The following is a 23,238-nucleotide window of genomic DNA, read 5'->3' on the forward strand; positions in this document are numbered from 1 at the left end:
TGTGCCTCTTAAAAACACGTTCTGGTCTACAGCCCTGGACTAAAAATGGGGTGTTTGACCAGAAACATGGGGCTTAGGTGAGCAGCATTTATTTTTTAGTAAAAATATTTCCTTCCCAAAACAAAATCTGGCTGTTCTTTGGTGGGAGGGGAGAATATTCTCCGAAGTCTGAAACCAGCAATAAGATGCAGCACAGGAGGATGAGAGCAGGAGGGGACCCTGGGGTGGGATGTCCCCAGGCTGGGCTTCCCACAGGGAACATTGCAGCACCACAGCTTGGGTGCTTTTCCTTTTGGTCAAGTTTTGGCATGAAACTCTTCGATTTTGGGTTTTGTTGGGGAGAAGCTAATTTCAGCTAAGTTGATCCAAACAGTGGTTAGTGAAGTGCACCAGCAACACAGTCCCCAGCCCTGGCCCAGGTGGATTTCAAATTCCCTTTTCCTCCCTTCCCTTCCTGAAATTTGCCTTGGCAGAGGGCCCTGAGTGTCACTGGGTCAGCCCAGGGCAGGAATTCCATTTATTTCCTCCTGCACTCAGGGCTCAGTCCAGTCAGCTGCAAGAGGCCTCAGCCAGTCCTTGATTTGTGAGAACCATTCCATGGCTCTGTCCATGGTTCTGGACCCCTGTCCAGCTCCCAAGGGTGAATTTCGTTTTTCCAGCTGGAATGCATTTTGTACACCTGCACGATCAGACAGCAGAGAGAAATCCTGCAGGGGTGAGCAGGGGGAGGAAAAGTGCTGTGTCAGCGATCTGCTGCCTGCTCCCACTCTGCTTGGACAGCAGAGCTGCTGCTCCAGGCAGGAATTCCAGCATCAGAAGCAGGAATTCCAGCAGCATTAATGAGGCAGGAATTCCAGCAGCATCAGTGAGGCAGGAATTCCAGCAGCATCTGAGGCAGGAATTCCAGCAGCATCAGAGGCAGGAATTCCACCAGCATCAGAGGCAGGAATTCCAGCAGCATCTGAGGCAGGAATTCCAGCAGCATCAGAGGCAGGAATTCCAGCAGCATTAACAGGACTAGGCCTGGCAGGGATTCCAGCAGCAGAGGGATCAGTGGAGCAGATCAGGGAAAGGGCATTTCTCCACATTCAGAGCAGCCTTTGCACAAGGACTGCAGACGTGCCCGGCCCTTTGCAGTGCTGCGGGGCTGTGCAGCTGTCTCCTTCCTCAGCTCCTTCCAGATTCAAATGCAAATCAAATCTGATGGCCTCGGTCTGTAATTTCGTGCTGTGCTATCCTCTGCTATGCACATTAAGGAAACTAGAAGTGTCTTTGCCATCTATTTTCCTTTTAAATCGGTGGCAGGATTTGCATCAAGGCCAGATAAAATCCCTAAGTGGGAATCTTCAGGGGCTGTGGGGTTTTTGCAAAGCAACTTTGCAGGAGCCAGGATGAAAACTGGGGTTAGCAGAGTTACTGATGAATTTGGCGCTTGCCTGGCAACCCGCCGCTGCCAGGGCCAGCCGGAGCCGGGCTGCAGGGTTCTGTGCCCAGGGATGTGCTGCTCCCACGCCCACAGAGGGAGAGCAGGGGGGAGCACGAGCCACCCACAAATCCCAAACCCTTCCCGCGGCGGCGGCGCCGAGCGCACGGCTCGGAAACCAGGGCCAAACCCGGAGAACGTCGAAAGCACGCTGGAGCTGCAAAGCCCGCGGTGGAGCAGCGCAAGCAGGGCAGGGCAGGGCAGGGCAGGGCAGGGCAGGGCAGGCAGGCGGCTGCAGAGCCCAGCACAGCCCAGTACTCACTGCTGGGGTCCACGCTCTCGCAGAGCTCGGTCTTGGCCTCGCCGTTGGGCCGGTCGCTGGGCTTGTGCGACAGGCGCGAGGACATGGTGGCCGCCGTCACCACCGCCTTGAAGCTGCGCTTGCGCTTCTGCACGTTGAGCTCGGGGTGGAAGATGATGATGTAAACCTTGGGCATGTAGAGCATCCCCAGCGCCACCGACGCGCTCAGGTTCATGGAGATGGTGAGCGTGGTGGTTTGGATGTAGAGCTGCGGACAACAGAGAGGGGTTACGCGCCGGGCCGGGGCTGCAGCGCCCCACACACACACAAATACCCACTGGAGAGAGGTTTTAACCTGTCTGGGTGTGGCTGCAGCTCCCCACATACACACAAATACCCACTGGAGAGAGGTTTTAACCTGTCTGGTTGTGGCTGCAGCACCCCACACACATAAATACCCACTGGAGAGAGGTTTTAACCTGTCTGGTTGTGGCTGCAGCGCCCCACACACACACAGATATCCCCTGGAAAGGGATTTGAACCTGTCTGGGTGTGTCACACACCATGGCAGGGCTGCAGCTCCTCACACACACACAAATATCTCCTGGAGAGAGGTTTTAACCTGTCTGGGTGTGGCTGCAGCGCCCCACACACACAAATACCCACTGGAGAGAGGTTTTAACCTGTCTGGGTGTGGCTGCAGCGCCCCACACACACACAAATATCCCGTGGAGAGAGGTTTTAACCTGTCTGGTTGTGGCTGCAGCACCCCACACACACACAAATATCCCCTGGAAAGGGATTTGAACCTGTCTGGGTGTGTCACACACCATGGCAGGGCTGCAGCTCCTCACACACACACAAATATCCCCTGGAAAGGGATTTTAACCTGTCTGGGTGTGTTACACACCATGGCAGGGCTGCAGCTCCTCACACACACACAAATATCCTCTGGAGAGAGGTTTTAACCTGTCTGGGCGTGTTACACACCATGGCTGGGGGCTGCAGCAGTTCAAACATAAATGCCCACTGTAAAGTCATTTTTAACCAGTCTGCATGTGTTACACATCGGGCCTGGCCAGGCTGCAGCAGTTCAAACATAAACACCCACTGGAAAGGGATTTTTAACCAATTTGCACACATTACACATCGGGCCTGGCCAGGCTGCAGCGCCTCACACACAAACACCCACTGCAAAGTCATTTTTAACCAGTGTGCATGTTACACACCACCTGGGCAGGCTGCAGCAGTTCACACACACACATCCCCATTTTACACCGATTTTTTAGCCAGTTTGCAGTGCAGGTGTGTCAGCTGAGACCTTTGCCCTGCAGCCACCGTGATGTCCCACGAAATGGCCTCAGTGCCCGAGACTTCCAGTGGCCTGAACACAGCTCCCACAGCAAGTTATGGCACAGCTCTGGCTCATTTATTTAGAGTGCAGGTCAGATTTGGACTGAAATAATTCCGATATAAATTAGGGTTTAGCTGAGCTGTAAGTTATAGAACAGAAGCTATAATGACACAGGTGACTTTTAGAAACACTGAGGAAGGTGGGATTTTCTTGTTTTTACCATCCTTTAATTCTCTACAATCCACTGAAATAACTTTGCAGAGGGTACACAGCAATTTCTGTGCTCGTGGCACTCAGCTGTGCTTGTTATTGAGAAAAAGTAAATTTATGTTCACAATATAAAAATTGTGAACAAAACAAAAACTTTTTTTTCACAATATGTTATTGTGAAAATATGTTATTGTGAAAAAAAAACCATTCAAATTAGAGAACAGGTACTGAGATTATTCAAATAAACCACAGGGATTAAAAAATGTACTCTGCAAATATACAGGGGTAGAAAAGCCTTTTTTACCCCCCCTTTTTTTTTTAAACTGTCTTTTCAGAGGACACAGATAAACTAGAACAATTCTCAGGACTCCAGAGGATTCAGCACAATTAAAAGGCACAGAGACAGCACAATACAGGTGTGAGGGAGCTGAAGAGGCAGCAGCACCTCTGCAGATCCCCTTCAGAAATTCAACATACAGGAAATCCAGAGGGATGGGAAAAGCATCACACACTGAGGGGGGTTATTAGAACACTCTTTCCTCTTCTCCTCCCACTGGGTGCCCAGCAGTCTGCTCTGAGAACCACACAGACATCTCCAGCCTTGCCCTCCCCGCGTCCTGCAGCCACCTCTGGGGCGGCTTGCAGAGCCTCCAGCCCCTGCAAATGTCCCCAAACACTGGGGCTGCCCCTGCAAATGTCCCCAAACACTGGGGCTGCCCCTGCAAATGTCCCCAAACACTGGGGCTGCTCCTGAAAATGTCCCCAGACACTGGGGCAGCCCCTGCAAATGTCCCCAAACACTGGGGCTGCCCCTGCAAATGTCCCCAGACACTGGGGCTGCTCCTGCAAATGTCCCCAAACACTGGGGCTGCCCTTGCAAATGTCCCCAAACACTGGGGCTGCCCCTTCAAATGTCCCCAAACACTGGGGCTGCTCCTGAAAATGTCCCCAGACACTGGAGCAGCCCCTGCAAATGTCCCCAAACACTGGGGCTGTCCCTGCAAATGTCCCCAGACACTGGGGCAGCCCCTGCAAATGTCCCCAAACACTGGGGCAGCTCTCCCAGACACTGGGGCTGCCCCTGCAAATATCCCCAAACACTGGAGCTGCTCCTGAAAATGTCCCCAGACACTGGGGCTGCCCTTTCAAATGTCCCCAAACACTGGGGCAGCCCCTGCAAATGTCCCCAAACACTGGGGCTGCTCCTGAAAATGTCCCCAAACACTGGGGCTGCCCCTGCAAATGTCCCCAAACACTGGGGCTGCTCCTGAAAATGTCCCCAAACACTGGGGCTGCCCCTGCAAATGTCCCCAAACACTGGGGCTGCCCCTGCAAATGTCCCCAGACACTGGGGCTGCCCCTGCAAATGTCCCCAAACACTGGGGCTGCTCCTGCAAATGTCCCCAAACACTGGGGCTGCCCTTGCAAATGTCCCCAAACACTGGGGCTGCCCCTGCAAATGTCCCCAAACACTGGGGCTGCCCCTGCAAATGTCCCCAAACACTGGGGCTGCCCCTGCAAATGTCCCCAAACACTGGGGCAGCCCCTGCAGGTGGCACGCAGAGGTGCCCCCCACACGTTGAGTTGTTTTAGATGTATTTAGGGGCACCCTGCTGCAGCTGCTGTGCCCCAGGGGCTGCCCCAGTGGGGAACTGGCCTGACTGGGAGCTGCTGCAGAGGCTGCCCCAGCAGAGCAGCAGCGGCTCAGGAGCTGGTTTTTATTTTTCCTGCTGGGAAGGGGTTGAAGGTGAGATGATTATTTAATCAAAGGGGTCTCGGGCAGCACCTCACCAGAGTTCCACCTTGCAAATGCTGATGGGAGATAAAAGGGAGGGAGAAAAGAGCGTTTGTAGAACAAGGAGGGATGAGTGACACACAAAGCGTCTCATGACAAATGGGAGCAGCCTAAAGATAAGGGAAACTAATAGATATGCTTATTATGCAGAGCCTCAGTTTTATGTGTTTTATCTCTGCTTTGTGGTTTTACCAGTCAGACATAAAAATGCAGTTTACGTGAAACTATTTCATTTCTTATTTCACTTCTTCTGATAAATTCTGGGGAAGCGTTTTAGATGAATGCAAATGGATGACTTAAAGTACAAAGGATCAGATTTAACTGACAATGGGACTCTAATAACTCATGCGTGCCTTTTACAGCTGGCTGCTGGACCTGGCAGCTCCCAAACCTGAGATTAAATTAAGAAATTAAGATGCAGATTTAGTGAGAGATGCTCGAACTTGACACGAATGAGAACTGGGACCGAGCTTATTCAGCTCTGGGGTGACACAGCTGTGGCCTTGCAGGGCCCAAAGGAGCTACAGGAAACTGGAGAGGGCATTTACCAGGCCTGGAGGGACTGGGCACAGGGGATGGCTCCCACTGCCAGAGGGCAGGGATGGGTGGGAGATTGGGAATGACTTTTGGGGTCTGCACCCTCCAGCCCAAGGGGGTTTATGAGGATGGAATCCTCCCTGGCAGGGTGGGCAGCCCTGGCACAGGTGCCCAGAGCAGCTGGGGCTGCCCCTGGATCCCTGGCAGTGCCCAAGGCCAGGCTGGACACTGGGGCTGGGACAGTGGGAGGTGTCCCTGCCATGGCAGGGGTGGCACTGGGTGGGATTTAAGGTCCCATCCCATGACTGGAAATGTTGCCAGAGGAAATCCAAGCTTTCTAAAACCAAAATCTGGTATTGGTCTCCCCCGGGAGGGTTTGAAGCCATAGCTGCTAGGACAGAAGGACAAACCCTTCTGAAGGGTCGCCCTCGCTCAAATCTCCTTCTCTCTCAAGCAGACTCTGACTTTTGACAGATTTTAATTTCACCCACTGCACTGCAAGTGCAGGGACTTTGAAGCAGGCACTGGAGAAAACGCAACCCCGAGGACATCATTCACATGTAAAAGCACCTAGATTTTATCACTGCTTTTACATAAGTGATTTCCATTTGAATTTTAGATTTTTATGTTTTCCAGATTCTTGCCTTATTCATGCAAATCACAAAAATTGCCTTCAAAACCTTGAGAGAAAATGGGACTGGTCTGGAATACACACATCTAATAACGGGCAATTTTTATAGAACAAAATACATCAATGGCTAATTTTGCATGAACTGTGATTTCTCTGGGAAGCAAAGCACTGCAGGATCAGGCCTCTGTCTCTGCCAACCCAGGAGAGATTTCCAGCTGCTGGGCCAGAAGAACTGAACTTACAGTTTATAGAAGAACTTAACTCAGAGCTGCAGAGCTTTGACAAGTCCCTTTCGGAGTCAGAAACCCTTTTTGCAGGCTAAAGCTTTGCCTTCAGTCTAATCAAGAGCAACTGCTCCTCTTCTCTAATTCAGCTTTCTAATTATGCACTGAATTGTGTTATGTTGCAATATGGAAATAAAGTGGTAACTTGAGATATTTTTGGACTCGTGCTATTACAAGCCAATTTATCTCACTTTTATATGGGAATTAAAACAAATGTTCTTACAGATGAAGTAGACGGTTTATAAATCTCCCAGAAGGCTTTTCCAGGTCATCTGGAGATTCTATCTCATTCTCTACATTATGTTGTGCAAACATAAGAATGAGAAACACTTTTTAATAAAAATTAAAATTAGCTTCCCCTGCGCTGTGTGCTTGCAAAACCATGGGACTGAAAGGAGCTGAATGCAAATGTGCCCTCGGGCATTTCGGAGTGCAAGGGGTGGCAGAGGGCACTGCCCCTCCTTCGGGAGCTCTGGACCCTCACTGGGAGCCCCAGACCCATCTGCACGTGCCAGCACCTGCTGCATGCAGGTAGAGATATTACAAAAATACAGTCTGGGCCCTGCTGCTCTAGCTGAGCCAGCAGTCAGCTTGGAACCTCCACGTGAAAAATCGTAAGGATGAAAGCAGGTAGCACAACAAACCCTCCCGGTCAGAGAACCATTTGCACCTGGGAAAAACAAGCAAGCTGTCCCGTGGGAATCGGTGAACAAAATCTGTGAAGTATCCAAGAACAGGAAGATTTGGTGGGCAGGCACAAAGGGCATTTAGTGACCAATAACCTGAGCTGTGGTGGATTGTTAACCACCCAGGTTTAACACGGTGCCTTCTGGTATTTCCTATAAATATCAGCTGTGTGAATAAAGAGCAGGCTTTTCTGCGTGGAGGAACTGAGTCCTGTCTGCTCATTGCTGCAGCCAGCCCCGCTCCTGCTGCCCCACAGCTCCTGACTGATGAAGGCTCAGGCAGCTCTGTCCTTGCAGGGCTGCACAGGGAAATGGGAGCAGCACAGGCAGGATCCTGCCAGCCCTGGCCCAGGATCAGAACCAGCTGAGCCAGAGGTTCCCTGATGGGGTGAAGATTTAAATCCTGGAAGGTATTCAGGGATCTCAGCCGGGGTGCACTTCCCCCACGGAACACAACCAGTTCCCCTGCTGAGGTGCCAGCAGCCCCTCTGAAAGCACCCAGGGCCAGGTGGGACAGCAGCCCCGAGGGGCTGCAGATGCTCAGGAAGTTGTACAAGTGTGGAGGTCTATAAACACATTTGACCTACAAACAAATCACAGGAGTTGTGCTGATCACAGCTATCAGAGCAGAAATAGCAAGGCAGGCACAGAGAGCCTTTGTGGGATGGCTGTGGGGTGGCAGGGAGCCAGTCCCAGCATTTCACGAGAAATCCTGTGCTTGGCACTTCTACAGAGGTGCCACTGAAGGCTGGGACAGGGTTTCAGGGTCACAAAAGGTCCTTTCAGGGGTTGCTTGCTGTGCAGCCTGGCAGTGCTTGGGTGCCCAGAGAACCCCAGTGCCCCATGCCAGGCTCAGGGAATGGGCTGCACATCCCAGAATCCCGGAGTGCTTTGGGTGGAGGGACCCTAAATCCCACCCAGTGCCACCCCTGCCATGGCAGGGACACCTCCCACTGCCCCAGGCTGCTCCAGCCCCAGTGTCCAGCCTGGCCTTGGGCACTGCCAGGGATCCAGGGGCAGCCCCAGCTGCTCTGGGCACCTGTGCCAGGGCTGCCCACCCTGCCAGGGAACAATTCCTCATTCCCAATAACAATTTATGCCAACAGAATGAGAATTCCTCAAATAGAAGCATCTAAAAGACCAACTTGCTGAGGGCAGAATCGTGTCCCAGCCCCTGTGGCAGCATTCCAGAGCCCGGGATGCAGGGATGTGTGAGGGATCCTGTCCCAGCATGTTCCTGGCAGCAGGAGGCTCAGCCATCCACAGGAAAACCCACTCCTCAGTATTCCCAGAGAGTCCCACCTGCAGGGGCCACCCACAAAGGCAGCCAGCATGGAGTGAACAGGACTAAAAGGACAAATTCCCAATTCCCAGTGCCTGCACGCTGAAACTGCTCCTCCTGATGTCACCTTGTCAGAGCCACTATTCATTTTCACGTCCCAAGAGCACCCAGCACATCGAGTTTTTCAGCTTGTGGTTCACAGGCAAACGTGTGGAGGAGAGTTGAAGTGAATGTCTGTATTTTAAATATCTCAGTTATTCCAGCTAAATATTTTATACAGCTTGTTCCCTTATATTAGGAACCTCCTTATGCAAGAAATTTGCATGCACCAAAAATAAACATTTTTGGGTTGTATCTATAACTTGTGTGATAATACAAAATAGCAAATGCTGAAGCACTTGCTCTGAGGGTTCTGATGCAGATGCAGAGAGGAGGAATTTTGTCCCTCCAGCCTGCGAGAGAAACTCTAACAGCTTATCTGGAAGGAAATTAAATTAGCCAGATAATTGGACAGAGCAGCAATGGAAAAAAGCAAGTGCTGCTTTCAAACAGCAGCTGACGGCTGAGAGAGGAAGGGCAGCAGTGTCAGAGGCAATCCCACAAGTCACAGGGTCATACAGCCAACACTCAGCAGGTTCCTCTGCTGCAGAAAGAGCTGCCTTGGCTTTCTGTGCAGGGTTCAGAGACAACGAAGGTGCCCAGGAGCTGCTTGGAGTCACTTGGGACTTGCTCACCAAGAAAAGGACAGGGCTGGCCCTGGCTCAGGCCAGCAGAGCACTGGAGGTGTTTGGAGCTGGTGGCTCCCTGGATTTCCCTGTCCTTGGACAGAAACTGGGCAGAGTCAGGGATGTGCAGAAGTGACCCTGCAAGGACGGGGAGGTTTGCAGCGAGCTCTGTGCATCCCCAGCACTGGGCAGGAGAAGTTCTGCCTCCCCTGGGTGCCTCCTGCTGCTCCGTGCCTGGCACTGAGCTCTGCAGCCTGCTGCCCCTGCTGGGCTGAGGGTCCTGTGCCCCACGGGGGTCCCCGGGGGGCAGGGGTGGGCTGTGATCCCTGGCCTGGCTGGGCACACGGAGGGACAGAACAGCTGCACGCCCCTCTCCTGCCTGCCCTTCCCACATGTCCCCAGGGGAGGGACAGAGTCTGCAGTGGGTGAGGATCAGCCATGGTGTGCCCACAGCAGGGGTGTCCTGGCACCTGCCACCCCTGCTGCTGGCTCACCCAGACCTCAGTCACAGCGGGGCTTGCCTGAGGCACAGCCAGAGGGAAGAGCTCCAGAAACCCCATTATCAGTCCTCAGAACTGTCTACCATCTCCTGCTTGGCATTGCTGTTTGTGATCATAGCTCTAAAATAAGTTACACATCACTAAAAGAGACAAACACAAAGTGCAGCACGAGTAATGTACATCCTCCACTTCTATTATTAAAATAATGGCTTTTCCCTCTCTCGTGGGCTGAGCACTTGGCTTTTTTGAGCTAGAAATAATTCTTCATCTGCCACTTATTCCAAAAAAACAAAAAAACAAAAAAAAACAAAAAAGGAAAGGAAAAAGAGCATGCCTTCATTTCATTGCTCCCCCTCGCCACTGCACTGCTAAATTGACTGACACACAATCTTGGCATTTTCGGGTATTCAGAGCCAGACTCTGGCTGCTGTTGTAAATCATATTTCTCCACACTTATTGCATTTTATTCATTTTATACATGACCAGAGATTAGAGTTCAAATGAAACAGATTTTGCTATCCTTCTTATATTCCAAACGTCACCAGTCTAGAAATCTTTAATTTTACTCACTTCAGCTGTTGAATAATTCAATGTAAAAGGAGGAAAAACCAACCCTGCAACCCTCAGTTCGAGATTTTGATGACAATAACGTGAGACCCCAGGGCTGGGTCTCTGCAGGGTGGTGGGCACTGCACAGTGCAGGGACTGGCACAGGGCTGGCTCCTGGGGCACACGATGTCCCCAGGGACACACGATGGCCCCACTGGACCAGGTTTCTCCAAGCCCTGCAATCACCAACCTCTGCAAGTGCCAAAATCCCCATCCCCAGTTTCAAGAGAGGAGCTGTGGAAGCTTCTGAAGCATTCCATGAGATTGACCATGGCCATCTGGCACAGCAGAAAGTCCTGGCTGGGCCCTGAACTTCCCAGAAATATTCCCAGGATCAAATATTGCTTTTAAGGACAGAGGCCAGGCTGCCTCCCCACACACACACACTCCTTCCTTACCAAACAGCTGCACAGTGAACACCAGACAAAGCTCTCTCCCAGTTTTTCTTAAACTGTTAAAGCATTCCAAAACAGAAAATAAACTCAGGTCAAACGATTTTAAGACAACTCCATTTACCTGAGATGGAGGAAAGAGCACGAGGAATATCAGTGGAAGGTATTGATTATAAGGAGACAAACAAAGAGCAGGTTAATGTGCGTGTAAGTAAACACACAGATGGGCAAGGAAATGGGCAGCTCAAAATGGGATGGCCTCCAGAAATGGCCATGTGCAATAAGTCAGTTCTGAAGAATCTGCACGCTGAGAAACCACCCAGGGTTCTGGAATTTCACTCTGCAGTCATCTGGGATACATGGAGCTAAGAAATAGTCAGAAAATCCTGAAGAATAGAAAGGTATTTTTTTAAAAAGCCCACCCTCAGATGCTTAACCTCGTGCTGATCATGTGTTCAGGTGAACCTCTCTGACCACCAGGTTATGGAATTCCATGTTCTTCAAGAAGGCTCCATGAGAGCAAAGGAGGTGCTGGCATTTAGTGCTCAAGACAGGAGAACCTGGAGTGATGTCTGGGTTTCCCTGGAAAACCTGCAGCAACTTCTAGGTTCCTCTGTCTTCCCACACTGGAGGTGCCTTTCCCTGGAGTAAAAACCCCCAGAGTGTGGGGAAGAACATGCACCAGGACAAGGGCAATGGTTTCCCACGGCAGGGGCAGGGCTGGGGCACACTGGGGAGGAGCTGACTCTGGTATTCCAAACCCGGAGCTGCAAGCTCCAGGAGCCACAGCAGGGACCAGACACTGCTCTGCCCTCCTCTGCACGGAGCCCTGAGGAAGCTGCAGGAGGAAGGCAAGGCAGGAAGCAGCTCGAGCACAAGGACTCCTCCTCTGAGCAAGAGCAGGATGGAACCCAGCAGCAGGAGCTCCTGTGGCTCTCAGCCCGGCTCTGCACCCCCAGGGACCCCGTGGGTGTGGGCAGGTGAGCTCCTGGGCTGGGGGAGGCGTGGGGGGCTCAGTGCCAGGCCGGGCTCAGCCAGAGCAGCTCCTGGAGCAGCTCCTGGATGTGCCCAGGTTGTCATGGCAATGGGAACTCTGCGAGTGCAGCCCTGGGAGCTGCAGCTTTGCCTTGCCAGCACAGAAAACACTGCCAGCGTTATTCACAGCCTGGAGAGGAGAGGCACAGATGCCCTGATGCTTCTCTCTCCACTCGGGCTCTTTAACCAGTCTGGGGGTTGCAGTTTTGTTTTACTGCCCAGTAAATCACACAGCCTCGCGTTAGGACAGCAAGCAGCCCTCTCACTTCAGGTACTCAGGCCTTGCTAAATTAAATCCAAAATCCAGAATAAATACAAGCACTGATAAGAGTTCCCCAGTCACACACAGTAAGCTAGTGCTGAGAAAACAAAGCAAAAGGATCAAGTCAAGCCTCAAGCCAGCCTCACAAGAGGGACTACCCAGGCCAGCAGTGCCAGGCAACCCCAGGACAGGGTTTCTCCTGCCCTGACTGGGCTTCAATCTGAGCTGCAATCGGGTGCCCAACCCACTCAGGCCCTCCTGACCCGTCCACCCGCAGCCCTGCCAGATGGACACCCAGGTGTTTCGGCCTGGGCTGTGCTCCTAACAAGAGCAGAGATCCCCACAGAAGGTTCATCTTACCCAGCCAGCTTCAATGCCTTTTTTCTGTCCTTTCGCTCCAGTTCTGCCTCCCCTGACCCAGCCATATGAACGCTTGATTTATATCCAGCCAGTCTGGCCCACTTGGAAGGCTTTCCCCGAGATCAAACTGCTCTTTTTCTGAGACACTCCAGTTAATAAATTCCCTTTGCCTCCACTTGCTTCAGCAACCAAACATCCTCCATCTCCTGACATACCAGGCTCACAAAATCTCACCCCAAACCTTCCCCCACCCAAAATGAAATCCTCTGGCCTTCCCAGAGGAACAAAACTTATTCCCCTGCACAGCTGGTGCCAGATCTTCACTGACCACACCACTGTGACCCCGCATTGCTCACTCACCCGCCTTGGATGTGTGCAGCTGAGCCCTGGGGCACTGCAGTGAGAGCTGCCAGGCACACAGCCCTGGGAGTCACTGCTGGCACCAGCTGGGGATGGTTGCTGCCAAACTCACCCAACCTCCTCTTGGTTTGGCCACTCCAGGGTGCTCATTTCTGGGAGCAGGTACTTCACGTGCAACCTGTGCCCCTCTGTGGCATTCCCATTCTCTGGACAGACAGACACAATTCTGTCTCTCAGGATTGCACAGAGAGAAGAAGAGAGAACAATCTTTATCTCTGCCCCTCTGTTTTCCCCATGTGGAATGTGGTGTGGAGATTGTTCACCTGCAGGGATTGCTGGGCTGGGTTCTGGTGAAGGTTGTTTGGGGTCAGTGACCAGTGGGATCCAGCTGTGGCTCGGGCTCTTGGCAGAGTCACAGTTTGAGTTAGAGAGGTGAGTAAGAAGTGAGTATGTAGAATAATACAGTATCTCTTTAAATAGCATATTAATGTCATATAGTATAGTTTTAATAAAGCTATCCTTCAGCCTTCTGATCTGGAGCAGACATCAGCATTTCTTCCTTGATCCAGGGTTCACCACATTTTACTATACCCCTCCTTTATGGCTCCCTCAGAGCAGAGTGAGGGGAAGGAGCCTCCATCCAGCCCTTCCCTGGGGGAACATGCTGGATCACACAGTCACCGAGGCTGGCAAAGACCTGCAAGAGCAGCCTTTGGCTGATCCCTGCCTTGTCACCCCGACCAGAGCCCCGAGTGCCACGTCCAGGGAGGGTCACCCCACCGCTGCTCTTTATACTGATTTCCAGAATATTCCAGTATATTCCCAGTATATTCCCAGCTCAACCAGTGTGCAGAACCTCAAACCAATCCCACAAAACATTCCTTGCCCAGCCAATGCCCACGAGGTGACCGATGGCCCCAGCCCTGGCCGTGCCCCAGCCCTGACTGTGGTCACTTCAGTTCCCCCAGCGCTACAGATCCCAAAAAGTCAGCTGCAATCTTTCAATGTCAGTGAAGTCTGACCCAGGCCCATACTGAGAATCTATTCCATATATTTGCATACAAAGTAAGATCTAATTCTGCTTGGAGACCTTCAGGGGAATTTGAAGTGCAAGCCAGTGTCAGTGCAGGAGGGGGAGAGGGAAAGGATAATCCTACACTTATTACTTCTCTTTAAAGACCTTGGAGCAGAGCACTGGCAATAAAGAACACTGACAAATGTATATATATATATGAAGCAAGCCATTTTTTCAGCGACTTTTGAAACGATAATGTAATTATTAGTTAAACCAGGGCATTTACATATTGCTTTGGCTACTTAGAAAAAACTTGTTATGGCTGGACATGTCCTCTGGCACCACAGTGCTGGGGGACTAAAGCCTGCAGTCAAGTACCCAGAGCAGTCAGCAATTCTGGGTTATTTATTCATGTCTTTATTTATTAGCATGCCCAGAGCAGCTGGGGCTGCCCCTGGATCCCTGGCAGTGCCCAAGGCCAGGCTGGACACTGGGGCTGGAGCAGCCTGGGGCAGTGGGAGGTGTCCCTGCCATGGCAGGGGTGGCTCTGGGTGGGCTTTAGGGTCCCTCTCAACTCAAACCATTCCAGGAAAATGATTTCATTTTCTGAAAGATGAAAGTGAACAGGGGGTGTGGTAGAGCTGCTGAAAGAACGGAACATTCCTGGATAAGGCAGCAAAGCCTTTGCTCCTGACCAGCCATCCTTAGCAGTTCAGACCCTGGCACAAGGAAAATAACTCCTTGTATTAAAGAAACGCAATTTAAACGTCAAAACAATAGAAAAAGAATGGTCAGACACGGGGTGTGGGCAGCAGCTGAAGCCCCACACGGGCTGGACCCACACACGGCTGCTCGGTGCCCCTGCAAGAACGATGAACCCCAACAGCTCACCCTGACGCTCTGCCAGCAATCAGCAGCATCTCCCTCGGTGAAAGTGCCCTTTGCGAGGCTCTGTGCCACCGCCAGCTTTGTGCCAGCCCCTCCTCGTCGCTCATCCCACGGGAGAGCAGCGGGCAGGAGAGACCCCGGGAGCAGGGCAGGCTGTGGGATTATCTCCGGGCACCGGAGCTGTGCCTCCTCTCCGCTGTTCCTTCAGAGCGGTGCCAGTTTGCATTTCATTAACTCAGTGACTGGAGCCAGCCAATTCCTGTTGCTGCTGATGTGTCACAATTAGAACAGCGTTGCCGTGGCAACTGCCCAGTGCATCACAATTCCTACCCCGGCTCTGCGCAATCCTCGGGCTCCGTGACACGCAGATGGGCGGTTATTGTTATGCTAAACTGGGAATGGGTAATCCCACAAAATACAAGATCATTTAGGTGCTCATTTAAATGAGATTTAATTACAAAAAGTCGATCGTTTTAGGACCTGCCAAATTCCAGGCGTTCCACAATCCCCCGTATCTTTGTGAGGTACCCGTGTGCATCAAGGCTAAGCCAGAGCACCAGGGAAACGCTTCTCTCTTAATTATCCAACACTGCCTTTTTCTTGCAAGAATAAACCAAATCTCCATCTCAGATGTGCCGCTGCGGGGACAATTTCCAGCAGCACCCAAAGCATTCTCCAGCGCGGTCTGCCGAGGTGCTCCCGTCCCCAGCGCAGCTCCCACTCCTCATTAGCAGCTCCCAGATCACTCCGAGTCACCTCCCACACGGCAGTCAGTCAGACCCCGAGCTAACACCGCAGTTCACTCCCCGTCCTTCAGAGCTGCCTGTCAGCAGCTTCATTTGGGGCGCTCAGACTGAGAGCAATCTGGGGAGAAAAACCCGAGTTTTACACCCAAATCAGCTCACGTGTTTAACTCACCCGTGGCCTGACAGAAGGTAACGAGCCACAGAAATGTGAATCTGTAACTGATTGGGTAAGTTTGAACAGGATGAAAAAGCAGAGCCTGGTTATTGGTGCCTTCAGCGCTGTGACCCTTCCCCAGAGCCCTTTGCTGCCCTGTTGCACGGCACAGCCGCAGCAGCTGCAGCCCCTCATCCTGCAGGACAGAGCCTCCAGGAGCCTGCAAACACAAACTGCATTTGGGACAACCTGCTGCCAGCCCTGGGACAGAGAGCATCGAGCTGGGGTTCAGCTCTGAGCTGGGACAGAGAGCATCCATCGAGCTGGGGTTCAGCTCTGAGCTGGGACAGAGAGCATCCATCGAGCTGGGGTTCTGCTCTGAGCTGGGACAGAGAGCATCCATCGAGCTGGGGTTCTGCTCTGAGCTGGGACAGAGAGCATCCATCGAGCTGGGGTTCTGCTCTGAGCTGGGACAGAGAGCATCCATCGAGCTGGGGTTCTGCTCTGAGCTGGGACAGAGAGCATCCATCGAGCTGGGGTTCTGCTCTGAGCTGGGACAGAGAGCATCCATCGAGCTGGGGTTCAGCTCTGAGCTGGGACAGAGAGCATCCATCGAGCTGGGGTTCTGCTCTGAGCTGGGACAGAGAGCATCCATCGAGCTGGGGTTCAGCTCTGAGCTGAGCTGGGACAGAGAGCATCCATCGAGCTGGGGTTCAGCTCTGAGCTGGGACAGAGAGCATCCATCGAGCTGGGGTTCTGCTCTGAGCTGAGCTGAGCTGAGCCAAGCAGAACCCAGCCCAGCTGAGCTGAGCCACTCTGCAGGGACCTGATTTGGTCAATGCTGTTCTGGGACCTGATTTGGTCAATGCTGTTTTGGGACCTGATTTGGTCAATGCTGTTTTGGGACCTGACCCAGTCCGTGCTGTTTCAGGCATTGCCTCCCGAGCCCAGAGCCACGGGCTGGGCTGTGGGCAGCCCCGGAGCCCCAGACCCTGCTGGACACACAGCCAGGCTGGGCTGGGCCGGGCTGGGCTGGGCCGGGCCGGGCAGGGCTGGGCTGGGCCGGGCTGGGCTGGGCTGGGCTGGGCCGGGCTGGGCTGGGCTGGGCTGGGCTGGGCTGGGCTGGGCTGGGCTGGGCAGGGCCGGGCTGGGCAGGGCTGGGCCGGGCCGGGCTGGGCTGGGCTGGGCTGTGCCCCAGGAAATGCTGATCAGAGCCAGCCCAGGCAGGGCTCGGTCGCTCTGCACCAGCGGGGACATCTGCAGGCCCAGACCTCCCTTCCTTATCTCCAGTCGCTATCAGAGTTCATCTTCCAGTCAATAAAACCCGCTAAAACAACATTGATTCCCAAGTTCTGGAGAATCAAATCACTTGACTTCCTTGGTCCTCCAATTAAGGCACCAGAATAAATCTTAACTACTCCCTAATACCAGTTTTCACAAGACTTTCTTCAGCCCTAATCACATTTAAGCACCTTGGCTAAAGGAATTGATTTCCATTGCTTTTCCTTCCCACCACCTACGAGAGTCTGCTGAGCTTCCCAGTGCATCTCCTCTCCAGCTCACTGGTGAATTACTGCTGCTAGCTCCGTTGTTCAGCAGGATCTGCTCCACCACTAAAAAGAGCTATTTGTCTGCAAATGATATTTAATTATCTCCATTAAACATTACAGGCTGCTCTGATGCTGGAGATGTAAATCAGAGGGAACAAGAGGAAGATGAGAGCATATTGTTCATCGCATGTTTTGTCCTCCTACTCCCTCTGCACTCTCTTAAATAAGTGTCTCTAGAGGTAAGGCCAACACAGAGCTTGGGAACACTCGAGTTATTCAATTTACAATACACACATTATTTTTCACTGGTGAAACTGTGAGACTGGGCAGGGCTAAACCTCAGCTTTCCCTGCTGTGGCAGAGGCAGTTAAAGTCTGAATGGATGGTGTTTAATGAGCAATTAACAGTGCAAGAAAAGCTGTTACTGCAGAAATATAAACACTCCCCAAATCACTTTTGACGTGGTAGGGTTGGGATGCAAATTCTTTGCTTTAGTCTACAAGAATTTATTGTTGTTTCTCTTTAACCTTCTGCCTCAAAGACAAAATGTGAGGCAATTTCTATGACTGAGAATGATGGTTTCTATTTATATTATTATTACATGCCTGCTTAAACCACTTAAAACAACAAATAAATCCTGCAAGTCAATATTTTTGCATCCATCTCTTATGTATAGAGAATCCTACCTTTTGCTTTGCATTGGACTGGCCTTGCTAGACTGGAGATGGTCTTTGCAGAGCAGCTCTTTGTGTCAGAGCATCTCCCACAGATCTCTCTCCAGATCCACTGAGGCCCTGCTTTGTGGAGAGGAGATTCCCTTACCAGTGCCTGCAACTCAGCATTATTTACTGATTTGGGAGGAAACTTTTGGCTGAAGGAGGGTAGGTTTAGATTGGATATCAGGAAGAAATTCTTCTTGTGAGAGCCCTGGCACAGGGTGCCAGAGCAGCTGGGGCTGCCCCTGGATCCCTGGCAGTGCCCAAGGCCGGGTTGGACACTGGGGCTGGAGCAGCCTGGGACAGTGGGAGGTGTCCCTGCCATGGCAGGGGTGGCTCTGGGTGGGATTTAAGGCCCTTCCAACCCAACCCATCAATATTCCATGAATTGCTGACTCCAAGGCTGAATGTTCTCTTCAGCCACAGTGGTTTGGAGCAGGATGGTGCCCTGGCAGTGCCCCTGGGAAGTCACTCTCTGTCACACCCATCCCACGAGCTCTCTCCAAGCAAGACTTCCCCTGGCCCTTCCTGCTCCTCTCCTGGCAGTTTTCCTTGCTCCTTCCATTTTGTCCCTGTTTATTCTAAAACAAACAGAAGGAAATCTCCACTCCAGCTGCCAGCCCAGCCACGAAGGATGCTCCTTCTGCAGGGGCTACCCCACTTGGGGCCCTTTGCAGGCTGCTTTCATCACCCACTCACAGGAGAGGACAGAGGTGCTCAGGGACCAATTCTCTCTGCTGAAAGCCCGGATCAAACCAAACCCTGACTCCAGCATCCACGTTCAGCAAGAGCATTGAGAAACATCTGCATAACTCCCGTTGTACCCAAGGAGCCCTCCACAGCCTGGCGTTGTCGCTGGTGAGCTCAGAGTCAGCAGCTGCTATTTCTGCCTCCAAATACCAGCCTGTGTTTGCACCACAGAGGGGCAGAGCCTGGCTGTGCTCTGCTCTCTCAAGTCGGGCTGGGCTGGCACCAGAGCTCCGGGATGCTCTGCAGGGTGATGAACTCTGCTCCAAACAAAGCAGCAGCAAAGGGAGCCCAGGCTTTCTGCAGCAAAACTCGCCCTGAGCTCCATCCCCCAGCCCCAGCAGAGCCCCCTGTCCTCTGGCTGACCCTACAGGGGACAGTCCTGCAGGGGCTGGCACAGGGAGTGACCCACAACACCCCACCCGAGCCCCTGAAATGGGGCTCTCCTCAAAAAGGCACACTGGAGGAGAATCAGGCTTGCAGGGACGTGTCAGTCCCCCTGGGAAACCACATCATCTTTGTGGTACACTTACCTTAAGCCTTGCATAGCCAGGATATTCAAAATACTCATTAAGATCATAGAGTCACCTCTGGGATCTCCAAATCCCATCATCAACCCAGCAGCACCACCACGGTCAGCACCACATCCCCTCCTGAAGTGCCACATGCACACCTTGGACACTCTCAAGGATGGTTTCACGATGCCTGTGGAAATCCACGACCACAAACTGCACTGACATCCAAACAAACTGAGCCTCCCCTGCCTGCAGTGGGTTACTCTGTGACTGATCCCTTCTTGACCAGCTTTGAAGAGCTATTCTGTAACTCCACAGCCACACTTCCTATGGGTGGCTGCCCCGAGCCCAAGCCCAGTGTTAATCCCAAGACAGGGCTTTGCAAGGCCGAGCTTTTCCCTTGGCTGCCTCAAGAATTCAGCAAACTGGGAAAACCTCCCAGCCCCGCCCAGCAGCGTGGCATGGTCGATGCAAGAGCTCTGCTGGGGAAATTATGCTGTCAGCCCAGTGAGTTTGACATTCAGAGATATCACAAGGCAAGCAAAGAGAAAAGTTTCATCAACACAGTAATTACTGCCCTGGACTCCACGGAGCCACAATTATTTCCCAGTGAGGGGCTGTCAGTTTGTGCTGCAGATAAAAAGTGTTGATAGGGCTGCCAGGGGCCTGTGCAGAGCTGGCTTTTCAGATGTAAAACCCTCCTGGCAATGCTACGTTTTCCAAAAAAAAAAAAAAAAAAAGAGGAACAAAAAAAGTATGTGTCAACACTACGCATTAAACACCTACACGTTTTTTCCTTTAAAAATTGTGTTGCTTTTTAGCCAGAGGCAGTTAGTATGCACCAGAAATTCCAGGGGGAAAAGAGACCTTCCTTCCCCACTTCTCCTTTAGTGACCTCACGTGTGTGCACGGGGCAGGGGCAGCTGTGGCCTGCCCCGAGCTGGTGATGCTGGGAGCCATGGGCAGGTGCCTCTGCCACAGCCGGGCTCACAGGTGGAAAAGCACCAAAATATTCCCAAATCTGCTCTTCCAGCCAAACAGAGACTGTCCACACTTGGGGCTCGTGGTGAACGGGCCACAACGGAGACAGAGAAGCCTGAGCAGGAGCTGGGTCCAGCTGCCAGTGCTGCACCAGTGCCACGGAGGGAGGCTCAGGCTGGATTTCGGGAAAGGCTCATCCCCAGAGGGTGCTGGGCACTGCCCAGGCTCCCCAGGGAATGGGCACAGCCCCAGAGCTCCAGGAGCTGCCAGGGATGGCCAGGGTGGGATTTGGGGTGTCTGGGCAGGGCCAGGGGCTGGGCTGGGTGGTCCCTTTGGGTCCCTTCCAGCTGAGGATATTCTGTGATTTCCACCTCTGTAGTGCCCTCTCCTTTCTGGCTTCCATTTATGTTCCCATCTTCCAAATAATTTCTTTTCTCTGTCTCCTCAGCACAGCTGGGAATGGAAAAGGCTGGAATTACCACAGCAAAGAGATCCCTCACTGCCAACATCAGACATCAAAGCAGCCACTCTGAGGCTTCAAAGGGCCCCTGGTGACACAGCAGTACCCTGGGGACAGGAATTAAGTCACTTCTGCTTAACTGAACCCATCTCCCCCGCCAGACAGCAGCCCCCAGGGTGCTGCTGCTGCTCCATGGCAAAGATCCTGCTCCAAGAGCTGAACATTTCACCCGTGGGCCGATGGTTCAGCCTCTGCCAGCTCTGCCCAGCGCCGTGCCTGCTCTGCCAGGCTCTGCTGGTGGCACTGGTGGCTGGGGGAGCCCCCCTCCCCAGGCAATTATGTGGAACACGACTGTGGCCTTGGGCTCTGCCTGCTCGGTGTTTGCAATTAGGTTTTACTACAAAAGCACATATTAACATTAAAGGAGCATTACAATGCAGCAAATGTGATAAAGCAGAGCAACGCTACGGGTACCTTCTGCTTCTGTTCTTTCAAGAATCATAATCACCGTTAATTTATGGTCTTCTGAGGAGGATCTAATTACTCCAATCAGCCCTTATTTCACTCAGAGTGTGCACGTGTGCTCTTCCCTGCCTTTAAATACCTGCCTTGACTATAGGCACTGCACAGAGCTGCATTTTCAGCGGCCCTGCAGCCTCCCCTTGCCTGGCTGAGCTTGGGTGGGAGATCCCCCAGACAGGAGCCAGCAAAGGCAGGAATCTCCTTCCCAGGAAAGCCCTGACTTGGGAATACAGCGCTGTGGGTAATCTATTATTACCAAAGTGTCCTTGTCTTTTTCAGGGCACCACCGTGAGGAGCACAGGCTCCTTGCCCAGCCACCCCTGTCGTGTCCAGCCCCAGTGCCAAATCCCCCCTTGTCTCTGCTGCAGCTGAGTGTCAGGGTGTGGGACACCCACAGATCCCAGGTGCCCAAGTTTTGGCACCAGCTTTTCCTTGCTGTTTTTCTTTCTCTTTGCCAGCCTTGGTGGCAGAGGGAGCTGTGGCAGAGCTCCTGGTGAGTCCTGAGTGAACGCTGGGAACCAGCCCAGCCAGGAACATCCCGTGTTCCCTGGGATGTTCTCTCCTCCAGGAGCCTCAGAGGCCACAAGCCAGCCCTGGCCAGGGGTGTGCTGGCTCTGTGAGTGTCTGTTCAGGGAACACAGCTCCCCCAGAGCAGCAGGGAGAGGAGAACAGGCAGAGATCAGCAGCTCCAGAGCCTGGCATTCCTGCAGCACTTCAACGACACAGCTGGAAACCCTGAGCTCCTGTTTAGGGTTAAACCACTGGCACAGTGACACCTTAAAAACCTCTTAATTTGGCTGGGGTCTGACTGGCCACAGCCTCCCTTCCCACTGGGGAGGCCAAATGAATGCAGAAGGTAATAAAGGAAATCTTACTGAGAACATTACCCAGGAGCTGTGCTTAAAATTTTTGTTTAGTTCTACAGAAATTAGAATTGAAACTCTACAGGCACTCAAATGTCTTCACAAGGGTTTTTGTACACTTTTCAGCAGTGTTGTTATACAGCCTGATAAAAACCTAGGCCAGGATCCCTTCTGTAGTGAAGGCCATCAGCCTTCCAAAAATTCCACTGGTTATTTCACTTCTAGATTTCAATGAACACCTAATTTCTCCTCAGTTAAAATGTGGAACTCCAGTACTCCACAAAAGTGGATTTTCTTGAATACCCTGTGCTTTGAGGCTCTCCAGACCTCGTGGCTCCAGCCTGGAGGTCTGGACTGCAATGAGGTGAAGCTGCTCTTCAGCTCAGGCTTGACTCAGGACAGCTCTAATGCCAGATCCCTGAATTCCAGGGTGTTCTCAGGGATACAGTTGAGGCTGGATAAAATTAAGAAATTCAGCATCTGAACATGCAGATAATGAAGGGATGGGTGAAGTGAAAGTGCATCAATGAGAAATCCCTGTTAACAGAATCCTCCTTTGAACAAAAATTATAAAAAAAATTAAACAAACGCTGCAATCCACACTGTCCCCGTGAGAGCCCCAGATCATGGCAGACCCAGGCACATTCCCTGGGAGCCTCAAAGCCTGGTTTTCTCCACAATCCAACAGTGTGAAACTCCAACAAATGTTGCATTAAATTCCTCATAACTCCCAAATCCACAGATGTAGAGTTGCTATAGCAACTGTCAGCCCAAGCCTTCCCAAGGGAGAAAATAAAAGTGTGTCCTACCTGGCTAATTGGTATTTGTGTTACAGAGAATTGAAGGGTAACTTAGTTCCACCAAAAAATAGAACAGAGACTGAAGTGCTCCTGTGCTAATGTGACATTATTTAATCTGAACAAGGACCCATTTTGCATGTGCCTTCAAATTACAGTATTTATGGAACACTCAACACAATAAGTAAAAGTGTTGCTGCCAAATATGCCTGACTTGCCCTGCTTATTGATTTGAATAAAAGGGGCACTGAAAAAAAAAAAAAAACAGAGAGAAACAAGAAGGAAGGTGGAAGAGCTGATGGGATTAGAGACTTCAAATTTCATTACAAAACCTTCAAACCCCCCCTCTCCAATACCCCAACTGTTTATAACTGAAAGTTATGCAAAAATAAGCTGATGGAAGGTGACAGCTCTTTTCCCTATTTCAACTTTTCCCTATTTCTCTCACTGCAGGAAGAATAAAGCTCCCAGGCAGGACAACCTCGCTGGCTGAACAATAGCCACCCCTCACTCAGAGGCACAATTAGAACTTTTTTAA

General features: G+C 52.0%; 1 protein-coding gene across 2 annotated transcripts in view; it reads right to left on the reverse strand.

Moving 5' to 3' along the window:
• Positions 1-23,238, reverse strand: part of GRM7 (glutamate metabotropic receptor 7) — a 230,298-nt gene that overhangs the window by 18,644 nt on the left and 188,416 nt on the right. For both annotated transcript variants that reach the window (XM_053954017.1, XM_053954016.1), the window contains exon 9: positions 1,746-1,992. In XM_053954017.1, the coding sequence (XP_053809992.1) occupies positions 1,746-1,992 (247 nt within the window). The remainder of the gene's footprint in view (positions 1-1,745; positions 1,993-23,238) is intronic.

This window comes from Vidua chalybeata, chromosome 12 (genome assembly GCF_026979565.1).
Source record: "Vidua chalybeata isolate OUT-0048 chromosome 12, bVidCha1 merged haplotype, whole genome shotgun sequence".
Lineage (NCBI taxonomy): Eukaryota > Metazoa > Chordata > Aves > Passeriformes > Viduidae > Vidua > Vidua chalybeata.